Raw genomic sequence first — 17,192 nt, 5'->3', positions numbered from 1 at the left:
CCTCTAGTATAGTCCGTAGAAAGCCAGCAGTCGTCGATGTGACAACATAGCAGGAGATCCCCCGCTGCTCAGCGGATTCTAACACGTGATAGACGCAAAAATGAAAAGAAACATTAAGAAAGCAAATATATCTGGGTGAAAAAGTGGTGCCATACACGTAGAAGACACAGACGAAGATGTCAAGAGAGTTTGTAGTGATGAGAGCCGACGGCTGTGTCAATGTGCTGTAAACAAAAATATGAGATCTCCACAGCGGACAGCAACACACCTCACCTGAATCCTGCAGAGATTTTGTTGCTGTTGTGAAAGTGTCTGAGCAGAGAATCTCCTGCTGCATTGAGCATGTGTGAAAGGGAAACTCCAGAGAAAGTCCAGACCAAACTCTCCCGAGATCCTCTTCAGGACATGTCTGAAAACAGCTTTACGTAGATTCAATTTCCCAGAACTCCCACTGATGCAGACAGAGATTTGACATTAGCAGAAGGGGATGAAGAGACTGACCAAATGAGTTACCGGCAGATAGGAACCCTTTGTATTGTAAATTAGACTGTCCATGACCCCCTAAATTGAATTCGCCCTTTGTTCACACATACACCCTTTGTTTAGCTCAATCCACAACCTATTGTTTTAGATTTATCTTTGATGTGATGGTACAAAGACTCTTCTGAAGGTTGACCAGTAGACAGAATTGTGTTGTCTTGCTGTGATGCATGTCTCCACTGCCCAGTTAATTACACTCCTCTGAACCAACTAGAGAATTTGGTCATTATAATACTGTCCACAAAGCTCTATCGAATGAGTCCTGCGCCTTGTTACACAGTTGGCATATATACATCTAGGATCTTTATTTGTACTTTGTGATCTTTACTTCACCATGTTAGATATATGAGTCTTCAAGAAAATGTTTTTTTCAATGATAATTAGTACTAATTAGTCTTAATCTTAGATAAGATAGTTAGACTAACTAGCATGTTTTTCTTTCTTTATCTCAGTCAGCTGTTGAAACGGAGGGAGGTGTGTGTTCCTCTGAAGATTGAAAAGTTGTCCTTGGAACTTGATGCCTGGCGAGCCTGCACACAAAGTAACAGCAAGTAGGTTACTTACACACACAGACACACACACCAACACAAATAGCCTTACATATTACAGATTAATGAACCCATGAAAAAAACAACAAAATAATAAAACAAAGACTGAATTTAACAAAAGTAGGGCCAAAGTGTGTAGAGGAAAATTGGGAAGGTCTGATCATTATTATGCAACACAAGATTGTACAACAAAAACTACATATGTTCTTCTTGCCACTCACAAAATATAGACTAGAATTAGCGTACTGCGGTTGTTTGCTTCCACCAATCATTGCAGTGAAATACCAGGAGCAGGCGTGTGCGTGTGTGCGTGTGCGTGTGTGTGTGTGTGTGTGTGTGTGTGTGTGTGTGTGTGTGTGTGTGTGTGTGTGTGTGTGTGTGCGCTCCCAGACAGCACACACACACAGGCCCCGGGGCTCCGCCCCACTGCAACACCCATGTGACTGCTGATGACATCAGATGATTTCTGATGTGCATTTTTTTATTTTTATCTGATGGATGTAACAAACGCACCAGTAAATTAACTGGACAGATTATATGGTTGACATCTTAACATTTAAAAATTGTTCTTCCACCTCGACTTAAAGTGAGCACCAGAGATTATCAGTGCAAAGACAGAGTTTGCCTCCTTGTGTCACCGGAGTCTTGTGTTCTGTCCCTATGGAAAATGTTCTTCCCATCTATGTTGGGTCAGAGCCTGGTGTCTGAGCATGAGTCTGTTCTATGTATTTGCACTGGTTGTGATGAAGTTTGGTCTGGCTGATCCTGATCCTGAGTGCAGAGTATTTGAGGGTTCTGCTGCACTGTAATATAGCAAAAAAACTAAAATGTAGCTAATGGCTGTCGTCATAGAAATCTCTATATAGTGAGTAAGAGGTATTGTGTGATCTTGGACACAGCATGAGTGCTTAAAAATGTCTGTCTGTCCGTCTGTCTGCAACAGTCCTCCATCAGAGTGTCAAAGAGAGGAGTTTAATTGCCTGGATAGAAGAATCCAGCCAACAGACTCTGGTAGGAACAACATACAATGCTTCATCAGGAAAACCCAGTTATGAGGAAATAATGCTGTGTTCATAAAATATGTTTTGGGATTTGATGTAGACTTCATCCAGGACTAAGCCAGGATGTTAATGCTGCTCTGATGTTGGCTTCAGCATTATCAGCTTGATTCAGCAAGCTTTAGGTGCAGCTAAAGTGGGTGAATGAGTATGTTGATAAGTGATTGGCCACTGTACATCTTCTTGGAATGAAAAATGAATGAAAGAGCAGAGGAGACAGAATTAAGCATTACCTCACTAAGCTCCAGTCAAAGCTGTTGGTAGTAAATACATACTATATGTAATCATTAACCAGTAAATCATGCACCCTTGTCTCAGCTGCATTAGTCCTGTGTGGAGCTGATTATGTGACAGGCTCCAATCTGCCGAGCCACTCTGATGTTCAACTGTCCTGTTTCACCGGGCAGAGAATACAGGTGTGTGTTCTCTTTTTTACATATGTTGGACATAGATCTTCATAACTTGTGACTTTTCACATAATTCTCTTTTTTTATTGTGCAGGGTCCAGTGTTTTTGTTGGAAGATGGTAAATCGGCAATCTCCCTTAATGATGCACTTATGTGGGCAAAAGTCAATCCATTCTCCCCACTGGGAACAGGACTCCGCATTAACCCCTTCTAGCTCATAAGGAGGACATTACAAGGGAATCATTTACAGACTGGAAGAAAGGAAAATAAAGGATGAAGTGTGGAAGTGGAAAAGAAAATGAAAATGGCGGAAAATAAAGATTTTTGTGCATCAGTTAAGCGACTAACTTCATTTTAGAATTGACTGGGTCAACAAACATGGTGACATCAACAAACAATTCTTTTGTGAGGATGATTGTGTTTCCAACAAGCTTGTGGTTTTGGTAGGTAACAACTCTTCAATGTATGAGTATCTGTATATTGGGTATTAATCTAAAGCACTGTCTTCTCTTGTTGTAAAAACTAAATAATGGAATAAACCAACCTCTGTATATTTAGAGGAGAGACTCTGTTTAATTGTGTTACACTCATACTGAGATGCACGTAATAAATGGGCTGGCTGTGGCTGAGGGGGTAGAGCAAACAAGAAGTTGTTAGTTCGAACTGCAGACCCTCTTGTTAGAGGACGACTGCTCTACCCAATCTGCATTCATTGCTTTTTATGTCCCACCTCAAATCAAGAGCCCCCCTCCACCTCCATGCCACAACAACCCTGAAGCAGAGTCCAATAGCCTGCTGAAAAGTACTGGAGTATTTTTCATTTCATTCAAAGTAGCATTCTACTTTCCACTCCACTTTATTTTTAAAGGGAAATATAGTCTTTTTTACCTCACTACAGTATATTTGACAGCTCTCTATTTCAGATGGACATTTTTAGTAAGGAATCATATGGCACAATTATAAAATACCAGTGTCCCACCACTTTTGGCACCATGCAGTGTCTGGCTGGAGTTCTGTGTCACATCTAACATGTCTATTTGAGTCGTTAGCAGTTCTATCAAAGAGGCACTTTAATCATTTAAATAACTGTTTGCAGCCCAATGAGGTATAAGCCAAAGTCATTATGACAAATATGTGCATGAAAATGTTGTATTTTTCCTGTTTCCTCTCTTTCTCTCTTCTTCTTCTCTCACTTTACCATTGTGTGGTGATCAGTGTTGATATCGGTGGTTTCATACAAATTAAGGAGAAGGGAAAAAATATGTTCGATTCCTAGTGAAACTGCAACAGCTCAGAGAACGTCACTTGAGTAATCGTTCTTTCATATGTGGCCCAGGACGGATTTGCGTTCTCACTGTGAAAAGAATGTGGACATATAACGTTACGCCCGAACTAGGGGAAACCTGAGCATAGCATAAAATTTGGCTACCCTTTTTCCTCACTCCCAAGGATGACCAGTGCCACAGTAGATTGCAGTCCAAACAAATGATTTACTTTATAAATCAGGTAAAATGGGTGTCAGGGAGAGCACAGCTAAAAAACAAAAAAATAAAACCATCTATAATATCAACTATCAAACCTTTTTCAACCAAAAGTAAAGAAAAGAAAATACAGAGATCTTACCTACCTAACTAACATAAACAGGAGAAAATATTGCAAAAACAAACAGGGCTTCTCACCCCTGCAGCTAACGGGACTGCTCTTTAGAATATTATTTACAGGCTTTCAAAACAGAGGACAGCACAAATTGGATTGGTTACAGCGAAGTTGGCATGGTCGTGTTGGGAGCCAGGATAAAGGCGAAGGCCAACCGGCATCGGCAGGTGAGCTTTCAAAGTGAGCTCCATCAGTCTCCACTCCAGTCACCAGCCTCGACCTGAAACTCCCCACACAGGAAAAACACAAAACAGAGTGAATACCACCACCCTTAGGCAGGGAGGGAGAACAACAGCATAAATCACACAAACTTGCACACAGTATGACTCAGAGTCATAACAGTGGCCCAGACCACCTCCGAATGTGGTCTGGTGTAATCAGGTCACTATCCGATCTGAGTGTACGTTCACATCTGTACTCAGAGTTGTCCACTAAATCCCGGTCAAATAACCCAGTTATAAGCTGCTTTTAGACTTTATCCACCTGGCCTCCTAGTATAAAGTCCATATAAATCCAGGAGAAGTTGATGTGTGAACCCAGCAGGGGATCCTCTGCTGGATTCACACTGTGAGCGAGTGGGGATGTCTGATGGCGCTTCTAACGCGTGGCAGATGCAAATCAGGAAAAAATATTTTCAGGCTAAAGCAGTAGGTCCAAAATGCTGCAGCATGTGTCCTGAAAAGAATTAGGAAAAGAGATCACATTTCTCCTGTATTAGCTTCACTACAGTGGCTTCCTGTTACATTTAGAATACAATTTAAAATGTTCCTCCTCACTTAAAAGGCCCTTTATAATATGGCACTATCAAACCTTAAAGAGCTCATAGTACCATATCACCACACCAGAGCACTGCGCTTCCAGAATTCAGGCTTACTTGTCATCCTTAAAGTCTCTAAAAGTCGAGTAGGATCCAGAGCTTTCAGCTATCAAGCTTGTCTCCTTTGGAATCATCTCCCAGTGCCAGGTAGGGAGGAAGACACCCTCTCTATGTTTAAGAGTAGGCATAAAACCTTCCTTTTTGATAAAGCTTATAGTTAGAGCTGGTTCAGGTCTGTCTTGGACCTGCTCTTAGTTATGCTGCTATAAGTCTAGAATGCTGGGGACACATGACACATGGAGCTTCTCTTTGCTCTTCTCACTCTTTGTCACATTAATATCTCATCAATACATTTTACTTGACTTCTTCCCCGGAGTCCTTGTTCTTTATCGTTTGCAGATTCAGGACTGCAGCTGCGGCCACATAATTTTTTTCAATATTAATAGTGTTTTTAGTTTTTCCGTACTCTTGTTGAGGGTTAAGGACAGAAGATGTTGCAACTTGTCAGAGGGATAGTTAACCGAAAAAGGAAAATTCACTTCCCCACAATTCATCTCTCCAGCCTCAACCTCAATATCTCTGACCGCCTGGCAATCACCATGGACATTGACATCCCTAGCCCGGACTAGCGCAATATATCCTTTAGAAATCTCAAATCTATCTCCCACACAACTCTTTCAGCCTCTCTTGCCCACCTACTACTCACACCTCATACACTCTGGCTCCTCCAACCCCAAGGCTCTCTTCTCCACAATAAACAAACTCCTCAAACCCAGGGACAACACCGCCAAATCCTTCACAGGGAACAAGTGCAACTCTTACATTTCATTTTTCCCCACAATAATTAATACCATTTACAGCAACCTGAACACCTCCCCCGCCCTGTCCATTGCTCCACCTGCCCCCCCCCCCGTCTTCCAACGTGTTGTCGCCTCACAACTCAAAGTCCACTTCGTCTCCAACGATCTGTTCTGCTATTTCAATCCGGTTTCCGCTCACAGCACAGCACAGAAACAGCCCTCCTCAAAGTCAAAAACGACCTCCTCCTCTCCTCAGACTCTGGTCACCTCAACATCCTCATTCTCCTTGACCTCACTGCAGCTTTTGACAACATTCTTCTTTCCTGCTTTGAATCCTACCTCAACACCACTGGTACTGCTCTCTCCTGGCATAAATCATATCTTACAAACAGACAACTGTTCATCAGTATCAACAACTGCACCTCATCCACTACTCCTCTGTCCCAAGGCGTCCCCCAGGGTTCGGTGCTTGGTCCTCTGCTGTTCATCCTCTACTTGCTCCCTCTTGGTAATATCACACGTCAACATGGTCTCCACTTCCACTGCTACCCCGATGACGTCCAGCTCTACATCTCCACTGAATCCATCACCACTGCTACTCACTCCACTCTGACCAACTGCCTCACTGACATTAAATCATGGATGCAAACCAACTTCCTCAAACTAAACTGTGATATATCTAACATTGTTAATCATCATCGGTCCCAAATCCCTCACTAAAATCAGTCAAAACTTCTGCCTCACCATTGACAACTCCACTCTGTCTCCCTCCCCACACATCCACAACCTCTGACTTATGTTTGGCAGCAACCTCTCCTTTGAACACCACGTTAACCAAATCACCGGAACTGACTTTTTCCACCTAAAAACATTACCGCCCATCACTCTCCTCCTCTGGTGCTGAAACTTTGGTCCATGCCTTCATCACCCTAACCCTATGGCACATGATCCAAAGTACTAAATAAACTACGACAAACATGTCGGCCATTAAGACAGAGCCACAGGTCTGACTCTGTAGGTAATCTTGGACATTGAAGTATTATACAGGATGGGTTAAGCACTGCTTATTTAGCAGTATGGTCTGCTAATGCATAACCTTGTGAGACTGAATCAGTACCACCTGTGTGTGCTGCAAATTCCACAACTGCAAATTGTTTGGGTAAAAGGATTGCTTTAAACAGATTAGATATGAGAGCTGCATGTTGGATCTGTTTGCCCAAAGACGTTACAAAACTTTTGAGTTTCCACATAGAGCCAAAATCATGGGTGACACCAAAAGCATATCTGGAATCAGTGTAGTTAGTAGCTGACTGTCCCTCAGTCAAAATGCAGGCATGTGTAAATGCGTACAGTTCTGCTTGGTGTGCTAAAGTGCCACGAGGCAGCACGTGTGCTTCTACTATCCTTGTCTCTGTAGTCACCTCATCGCTGAACCATCACAAAAGAAAATGGCATCAGAGTTTTGAATAAGAGTTTCTTTCAAATCAGGCCTAGGGGAAGTGACAGTGTCAGGATGATACAAAAAAATATAACCAATAAAAAAGTACGTTTGACTTAAAATAACATGCATTGTTTAAATATGCCAGTAGAAAAGAAATATGATTGAAAGGAAGAAGGAAAAAACCAAACAAACAAACATAAAAGACAATAGTATTGACGGTGATAGTATCACGAAAAGTTTATTGTCCTTTAACTCTCATTGATATAGAATGGTAAAAAGGGATTTAAGAACTATAAGGTTATGATTTATGTGGCACTAGGCATAATTTGCTTCCACTCAGAAGGGTATTGGCCTTTTAACAGTGTATGTTTGAGCTCTGATGGTAAATACTCTAGGATGGGGCTCCAGATCTTAAGAAGTTACCCCTAAGCACCGCACTTATCCTTTCGTGAGGCAAAACACAGAAAATCTCTCTGTACCAGAGTGTTACTGTAGGTAGGGTATTCTTAAAACATTTGAACAGACTGCATTTATGATCAAGTACCAAAAGTTTGTCGAACAATTTTTAGTGATTATGGGAGAGTGCTTCTTTGGAGGGCAAACCTAGTAATAACAGTCCTAGATCTTTCCCTATTGCACTGCTCTAAGATCTTAAATGAAGCGCCATTGGGTTTAGGAGTTGGGAAAATAGGTGTGCTGTTTTAGCCAATGATTGAAAATTGTTTAATGACAAGTTAGAGAGTTTCTGAGATTGAACATGCCAAAAATTCAAATTAGATGTTTGTAAGAATTGAAACACTTATTTTCCAAAAACAAACCACGAGGAGTACAGTGAATCACAGCATTTAAAGCGCACAAGTCATCCCTGCCTAAAAGATTTACTGGTGAGTTAAAAACATTAAAACTGACCGTTCAAGGGAGCGATTATCGATATTCGCCCGAATTAGTATTGAAATGGGTTCTAGTATTGGGATACCAAGCAACACCTATAGTAGTAACTTTTGAAGGTTGGCAAGCTACAACATTTTTCCAATTGTAGAAAGTGTTGCTTCGCAACATAGAAACTCTTTGACCATTTAAAACATTTGTTACCGGATCTTCTCTGGGTGAATTAGACAACAAAATTTTAGAGGAATTTGTAACAAATCAGAGGTACTGATTTCTGTCTGGCACCTCTATGCATTGTTTTGATTTCCAAATGGATCAGTCATTGTGTGAGGAGAGGGCCCGAAGGACGAAGTGCAAGCGCGATTTGCTTGATATGACACTTATTGTTATGACGCACAAGATTGTTGTTGTGGCTGAGCATAGGATTGTTTTTTCTGATTGTGACCATGCTTCTGTTGATCATAAGACTGTTGTGGATTATAATCATTAGATCTGAACTTTGTTCAGTCCTTGGCACAATGCCCCAGTCTTCCACAATTGCAACATCTGTCTTTTCTTTTTCCTTCACGTCTCTGCATTGCTCCTGTGTTTTCATTTCATTTCAAGTTGCTAGGGAAACTTGAAAAAAATGTCACATGGGCCACAATGAGGATCAATACATCAAAATCAAGAAGCATCGCAATAAGCAAAGGTAAGAGATCAATCAATCAATCAATCAAATTTTATTTGTATATCCCATATTCACAAATCACAATTTGTCTCATAGGGCTTTAACAAGGTGTGACATCCTCTGCCCTTAACCCTCAACAAGAGTAAGGAAAAACTACTAAAAAACCCTTTTAACAGGGGGAAAAGAACGTAGAAACCTCAGAGAGAGCCACATGTCAGGGATCCCTCTCCCAGGATGGAGAGAAGTGCAATGGATGCCACGTGTAATGGAGAACATCAAGATAAAGGTTTTAGCAGCATTGATAAGGGTAAACATTTTGAAGCATAACTGAAGGTCAATGAATTGGTGGATTAATGTCAGTAATGGTCAGGTATCTGAGGAGAAATACTATGTATCGAGCAGTCCTGCTGCAATCATAGTCTATGGTCAGCAGCCAGCAAGATCATGATCCACCATCAAGATCGGATGCCACTATAGTCCACAGTCATTATCCACTGCCGCCATTAGGATCCATCATCAGCTGCCACCTCGATCGTGGTCCACCCCCATTATCAGATGCCAACATGATAAAGGATCCGCCATTATTATCACGATCAGCCAGCACGATACAGAATCCGTCATACTGGATCCACCATTACGATCTCTGATACGCGATCCACAGATCATAATCCACGATGTGGCCACAGCTGCGGCCCTGGATCTGTGGACGATAAGGCAAAGGGACTCCGGGGAAGAAGTCAAGTCAGTAATATGCATTGACGAGATATGAATTTCTTTGATGTGATAACGGTTGAGAAGAGGAAGGAGAAGCTGGAAAGAGAAGCTCCGTGTGTCATGTGTCCCCCGACCTTCTAGACCTATAGCAGCATAACTAAGAGCAGGTCTAAGACAAGCCTGGACCGGCTCTAACTATAAGCTTTATCAAAAAGGAAGGTTTTAAGCCTACTCTTAAACGTACAGATGGTGTCTGCCTCCCGAACTGAAAGTGGGAGATGATTCCACAGGAGAGGAGCTTGATAGCTGAAAGCTCTGGCTCCTACTCTACTTTTAGAGACTTTAGGGACGACAAGTAAGCCTGAATTCTGGGAGCGCAGTGCTCTAGTGGGTTGATAAGGTACTATCAGCTCTTTAAGGTATAATGGTGCCATATTATTAAGGGCTTTGAAGGTGAGGAGGAGAATTTTAAATTCTATTCTAGATTTAACCGGAAGCCAGTGTAGCGAAGCTAACACAGGAGAAATGTGGTCTCTTTTCTTGGTTCTTGTCAGGACACGTGCTGCAGCATTTTGGACAAGCTGCAGAGTCTTTAACGACTTACTGCTGGAGCCTGATAATAAGGAATTACAATAATCAAGTCTGGATGTAACAAAGGCGTGGACTAGTTTTTCTGCATCCTTTTGAGAAAGGACATGTCTGATTTTGGAGATATTACGCAAGTGGAAAAAGGCGGTCCCAGGAATTTGTTTTAAGTGAGAATTAAAGGACAAATCAGGATCGAAGATCACTCCCAAGTTCCTGACTGTTTCATTGGAAGCAAGGGCAATTTCGTCTAGCGCAGCTATATCATTAGATAATGTATCTCTAAGGTGTTTAGGGCCAAGTATTAGAACCTCTGTTTTATCTGAGTTTAATAAGAGAAAATTGCGGGTCATACAGGTTTTTATGTCCTTGAGAGATGCTTGGAGTTTAGTTATTTGATTACTTTGTTCAGGTTTTATTGACAAGTATAACTGGGTGTCATCCGCATAGCAGTGGAAATTTACCGAGTGTGTCCTGATAATGTTTCCGAGTGGAAGCATATATAATGAGAACAAAATTGGGCCGAGCACAGAGCCCTGTGGAACACCATGGTTAACTTTGGTGCGCACAGATGACTCATCATTAATTTGCACGAATTGGGAGCGATCAGAAAAATAGGATTTAAACCAGTTTAGGGCGGTTCCTTTAATGCTAATTAACTGTTCTAGTCTCTGTAATAAAATGTTATGGTCAATTGTGTCAAATGCTGCACTAAGATCTAACAGAACGAGGACAGACACAAACCCCTGATCTGAAGCTATTAGAAGGTCATTAGTGACTTTTGCCAAGGCTGTCTCTGTGCTGTGATTAGCTCTAAACCCCGACTGAAAGTCTTCATATATATTATTTTCCTGGAGAAACTCACACAGCTGATTGGCTACAACTTTTTCTAGGATTTTAGACAGGAAGGGGAGGTTAGATATTGGTCTGTAATTGGCTAAAACCTCTGGGTCTCGGGTGGGTTTTTTGAGAAGGGGTTTGATTACAGCTATTTTAAAGGACTGTGGTACATATCCTGATGATAATGACAGATTGTGTTCAGTAACGAACTATCAATTAGGGGCAGAATTTCTTTAAAGGGGACATAGCATGCAAATTCCACTTTGTTAGTGCTTCTACAGGTTAATGTGGGTATCTGGCATGTCTACCAACCCAAAAACTCTGGGGAAAAAACACTCGCGCGTTTTGTTATAGTTCCTCTAAGTCACAAACGTCATGCTTGAGCGACTCGATTGCGCTTCCTGGGTATTGTGTCGTAACAATACACTGGAAGTCTCCCTACATGGTCTTGGCCCCCGTCCCGTCCCGTCCCCCACACTCGTTACTTCGGGTTTACACCGGAGGCTGCGAGGCAGCGCAGCGCCGTTCCCAAGCACGCAGCCGGCTGTTCACACGGGACGAGCATTTCTCCGCTGGTCAGCCCGCGATTCACTCACATGTGGCATTTGTCTGGATCGTTGGGACCGGGAGGCTGCAGCAGCTGCTCGGGAGCGACCGCTCGCTCTCCCGTCGGTGAGCTGGAATTTGTGTCAGCGCCACACAGCCAACAGTGTGGAGGACTTCCGCAGTGTTCAGCGCTACTGTAACCCCAAACCCCGACATTCAACGGGTACAACGACAAGCGGAGAAAGCAGAATCGCGGGCTGACCTTATATATACAGTCTATGGGGCTGACCAGCGGAGAAATGCTCGTCCCGTGTGAACAGCCAGGCGGCTGCGCGCTTGAGAAGGGCGCTGCTGCTCGCAGCGGTCTTCCACACTGCCAGCTGTGTGGAAGACTTCCGCAGTGTTCAGCTCTACTGTATGCCGGGTTACAGTAGTTCCGCCGGGTTACAGTAGTTCCGCCGGTTACAGTAGTTCCGCGGGGTACACCGGACGCGGAAGTGCCGCTGCGAGGCAGCGCAGCGCCGTTCTCCAGCACGCAGCCGCCTGGCTGTTCACACGGACAAGCATTTCTCCGCTGGTCAGCCCCATAGACTGTATATATAAGGTCAGCCCGCGATTCTGCTTTCTCCGCTTGTTGTTGTACCCGTTGAATGTCGGGGTTCGGGGTAAATGATGGTCTTCATAGCCCCCCACCTCTCTTTCTCTCTCTGTCTGTCTGCTTGTGTGCTTGTAGTGGATGGGCAAAGGGGGACATTTAATTATGTGATTGGGAAAATTAAAACTCCAGGACAACAAGGGAATACAAAGTATGGGATGCATATTTGATAATTTATATCATATAAAATATGTAATTTATATCGTTTAAAATCATGGGGGGAGAGGGGGGAGGGGGGAGCTGGCTCATTAGCATTTAAAGGAACAGGCAGTCAAAACAGGTCGCTCTGTGGAGGGCTGTTTTATACAGGGTAAAAAGGGTGCTGTTTTAAATGATCCTTGTGGTATTTTGACCAAAGTATGTTACAGACATTTCATTAAGACCCCAAGGAACCATATCAACTTGTGGTAAAATGGGCATGCTATGTCCCCTTTAAGTAATTTTGTAGGAATGGGGTCTAAGATACAAGTTGTTGGTTTAGAACATGAGATTAATTTGGTCAGCTGATCAAGGGTGATCAGAGAGAAGCTGTCTAAATAATCGGTAGGATTCTCAGCCGTTTCTGAGATTTCTGTTCTTGATGGTGTATTAGTGTCAACTGAGGGCAGGAGATGGTTGATTTGATTTCTAATAGTTCGAATTTTATCATTAAAGAAACTCATAAAGATATTGCTATTTAGGGATCGAGGAATACTGGGTTCGGTGGAGGTGTGACTCTCTGTCAGCCTGGCTACAGTGCTGAAGAGAAACCTGGGGTTGTTTTTATTCTCTTCTATTAGTTTCGAATAGTAGGCAGCTCTTGCTTTGTGGAGGGCCTTCTTATATGCTTTAACACTACTCTTCCAGTCTAGGAGATATTCAGCACGGTTGCTGGAGCGCCACTTCCTTTCTAGTTTTCTTGATACTTGTTTTAACTCATGTGTCTTGGAATTATACCACGGAGCTAATTTACTATGTTTTACACGTTTCTTTTTTAGAGGCGCTATTGAGTCTAATGTTAATCGTAATGAGTCTACAGAGCTATCGACGAGATGGTCAATCTCAGTGGAGCTAGGGTTTTTAAAGAATTCGTTGGTTATATCGACGGATAATACGGGTTTAAATGTAATTGGAATTATTTCCTTAAATTTAGCTACAGCACTATCAGGTAAACATCTAGAAAATGAGTTCATTATTAGTGGCATATATTCTGATAGTGAAAAATCGAAGGTTATTAAATTATGGTCTGATAGAATTGGATTGCGCGGAAGTACCGTTAGATGTTCAATTTTGACACCGTATGATAATACCAGGTCAAGTGTGTGGTTACAACAATGAGTAGGTTGGTGTACACACTGACTGAAACCAATTGAGTCTAATATCGAAATAAATGCTACGCTAAGGCTATCTTTATTATTGTCAACATGAATATTAAAGTCACCAACAATAATAATTTTATCGGTCTTTAGGACTAGGTTTGATAAAAACTCAGGGAATTCCGTTAAAAATTCAGTATAAGCCCCAGGGGCACGGTAAACTACAGCAAATATGATTGGCTGTTGGTGTTTCTTGGATGGCTGTGGAAGACTAAGAACAAGACATTCAAATGAGTTGTAGCTTAGTTTAGGTTTAGGATTAATTAATAGACTGGAGTTAAAAATAGCAGCAACTCCACCTCCTCGACCAAATTCTCTGGGAACGTGTGTATTTACATGACTGGGGGGAGTAGATTCATTTAGACTGACATATTCATCAGGATGCAGCCACGTCTCAGTGAGGGACAATAAATCTATTTTATGATCTGAGACTATTTCATTAACTAAAATAGCCTTTGATGATAATCTTATGTTTAAAAGACCACATTTAAAAGTCTTTGTTTCCTAAGTTGTTGCAGAGGTTGTGTTAATTTGTATTAGATTTTTGTGTGGAATTCTCCCTCTGTTATTGTTTGAATTAAATAATGTAACGGGACGGTGGACAGACACAATCTCTATGGGTTTGTGGTTGTGCGACTGATCCAGAGGGAGCGCAGAGAAGTGTGTAGCACTGCAGCTCTGCGTCCTGGTCCCAACTCTGGGTTGTCATTTAATAGACTGGGTAATATTCCTAGATAAGAGAGATGCCCCATCCCAAGTGGGATGAACGCTATCTCTCCTAACAAGACCAGGTTTCCTCCAAAAAGTTTACCAATTATCTACAAAGCCCACACCGTTTACAGGACACCACCTCGACAGCCAGCGGTTAAAAGACAACATGCGGCTAAACATGTCATCACCTGTTGTGTTAGGGAGAGGTCCAGAGAAAATTACTGTGTCCGACATCGTCCATGCTTCCTGGCAAACTAAAGCTCAGGGGCCTCATTTATAACCATTGTATACGCATCTTTCAGACCCCTGATGCAAACGTTGGGATCTACAAAAACAAAGTTGATGGGAGAATGTGCGTACTTGTACTCAAAATTAAACCCAATGCATAAGAACATTTTGGAGATAGGAAAGTGGCGATGCAGACATGAGGAGGTGAATTTTAGCCAGATTATTGATCTGACTCATCATTAACATTGAAGCCAACAGCTTTATTTGTGCTTGCGCAAGATAACTTTTACCCTAAGAACCTTCAATTGTAAAAGACACATGACGTTAAAATACTAAAACGAAAAGGTTATATAACGACTCGAGTTTTGATATAGTGTGGATCAATCAATCAATCAATCAATCAAATTTTATTTGTATAGCCCATATTCACAAATCACAATTTGTCTCATAGGGCTTTAACAAGGTGTGACATCCTCTGCCCTTAACCCTCAACAAGAGTAAGGAAAAACTACAACAAAAAAAACCTTTTAACAGGGTAAAAATAACGTAGAAACCTCAGAGAGAGCCACATGTGGTCGATCGTGGTCCACCACCACTATCAGATGCCAACACGATACAGGATCCGCCATTATTATCACAATCAGCCAGCAAGACACAGGATCGGCCATTATTAGATGTGTGTAAAATTGCTGCAATGAACTGTCAGGCACATCGAGCGCACTTGAGACCATTTACAAAAAATTGTAAGTGGAGGTTAGTATCCCACTGATGTGTGAAGTAATTGGTCCCATTGCTATAAACATATACTGTGATGTCACTCGTCCGTAATGCTGCGAGATGGATATAGTTATTCTTTGTGCTAGGTCTTTCTTGAATTATTTGCTTGATTCTGGTTTTTAGATGTGTTGGAGTTTTAGGTCCATCAAATTCCTGTTGCTTTGCCGATTTTGAGCTGTCGGATTCCATTACGTTGATATAGAGCAGCATCAACAACACAAAATACAAAGATCATAAATTCAATGCAACTTGAGGCTTATGAGTATTTGGTTTTGGTTCTGATTGTGAATTTCAAACTTGTAGGTGAGTTGTGGGGTCTCTTTGTTCTGATTGCACATTTCTCTGCCACTATCTCTGTATCGGACTTGAGCAGATGATATACACGATAAAAAGTCACATACTAAACTATTTAACTGGCATAGATTCTCATCCCTCTTTCTCTGCCACTGTCTCTGTATCAGACTTGTGCAGTTGTTGTTGCCTTTGTAATGCTGTGGGGGTTCCTAACACACCACAGTCTTTTCTTTTATTCATCAGCCAAAGGTGAGCCAGATGAATTTCTTTTTTCAAACATTTCGTTACTATTCTGTCAAGAGGCAAGACATAGGAAAATAAGACAATTTCTTTACTTACCCAGTGTCCATCTCTATTGGAATCTTGTTTGTGACGCCAGTTAATTGATGAAGAAATATCTTCTGTACAGTTGTCTGATGATAATGTTGATGATGGCTGAATAAAGGAATTACTTGATGAGCCTCAGAGATCCATGTCATAATAGAGAAGATACTTGGTATAAAGTACATGCAGATAGCCAAACCTAAAAGCTTAGAGTACAGCAGATGCTTCAAAGTATTATACGTTCTAGAATGAAAAAAAGATATTAGCCTGCGTCACCTCGTCCCCCCAACAGACTTTCAAGGTTTGCCTTATCTCGACACACAGACAGGCTGGCATCTTCCTTACACAGGCATCATAAATCCTATAGAGGATCTCATAACTCCAGATCAGGGGTCGGCAACCTTTTTGACAATAAGTGTTGATGTGACATTTTAATTGTTAATTAGTGTGCCATATTATTGACATTATTGAACCACATTAATATTTCCAACAGACATGTCATTTTATTCCATCCATATTGGCTATATATAGAACAACACTTTAAAGAAACATGTTTATCTCATTATGATTGCAATAATAGGTTGTCATTAACCCCACCAACCACACTCATATTCAGAATTGCGAAAGCTTGCTTCAGTTGCATGGTTTTTGGCAGTGGCAAAGACTTTGAGAGAGTTGGCTCGCTTCCCATACCTGGACACTGCACGTTTGATTGATTCTCCCTTGTCTGCCTGATCTTTGAAACTTCTTTCGTGCTTTGTCTCAAAGTGGCGCTCTGTTAAAGGTTCAGTGTATACAATTTAGTGAGATCTAGTGGTGAAGTTGCATGTTGCAGCTGAATACCCGTCACCTCACCCTCCCCCTCCAAACATGAAAGAGAACCTGTGGTAGCCTTCAGTTGTCATAATACTTAAAAGGTGTTAAGTTTGTCCAATTTGAACTACTGTAAAAAACATGATGGCCTCAATAGAGAGGACACACTCCAGATTCTAGGGTAATTATCCCATGTTAGTGAAAACATCACCAGGATTATTCTATATAAATGTTTGCCTATAGGTCCCTTTCACCTAAATCGTACACACTGGACCTTTAATTCAGCAATGATGATGATTTCAGTTGACTATTTCAGTGAAGTGGAGGAATTTAGTAGATCCATTGAAAATCAGTTAAAAAGGGTGCGCATTAGTAGGTGGTGCTTGGACTTAACTTCACTATTTAGGGTTTGAACATTGAAGAGCAAGGAAAAGTCAAATGATAATAACATGTTACTTCTATTTATTTGTTGATACCTGGCGCGAGTTCCACACATGGTGTCAATCACCTCATCAGCAGCCCTAC

At 41.7% G+C, this 17,192-nt stretch overlaps 1 protein-coding gene across 3 annotated transcripts in view; it reads left to right on the top strand.

Annotated features, from left to right (window-relative positions):
* The window catches only part of wdr17 (WD repeat domain 17), an 87,269-nt gene that overhangs the window by 42,679 nt on the left and 27,398 nt on the right, over positions 1-17,192 (top strand). For 2 of the 3 annotated variants that reach the window (XM_035170719.2, XM_035170730.2), the window contains 4 exons: positions 993-1,091; positions 2,032-2,099; positions 2,465-2,562; positions 2,648-3,110. The exons of the other annotated variant lie outside the window; for it this stretch is intronic. In XM_035170719.2, the coding sequence (XP_035026610.1) occupies positions 993-1,091; positions 2,032-2,099; positions 2,465-2,562; positions 2,648-2,767 (385 nt within the window). In that variant the 3' untranslated portion in view covers positions 2,768-3,110. Of the gene's footprint in view, positions 1-992; positions 1,092-2,031; positions 2,100-2,464; positions 2,563-2,647; positions 3,111-17,192 lie in introns of those variants that run through there. 3 annotated transcript variants of the gene reach the window in all.

This window comes from Hippoglossus stenolepis, chromosome 2 (genome assembly GCF_022539355.2).
Source record: "Hippoglossus stenolepis isolate QCI-W04-F060 chromosome 2, HSTE1.2, whole genome shotgun sequence".
Taxonomy (NCBI): Eukaryota; Metazoa; Chordata; class Actinopteri; order Pleuronectiformes; family Pleuronectidae; genus Hippoglossus; species Hippoglossus stenolepis.
Note: the sequence above shows the minus strand (reverse complement) of the source record. Positions and strands in the feature narration are given on the sequence as shown.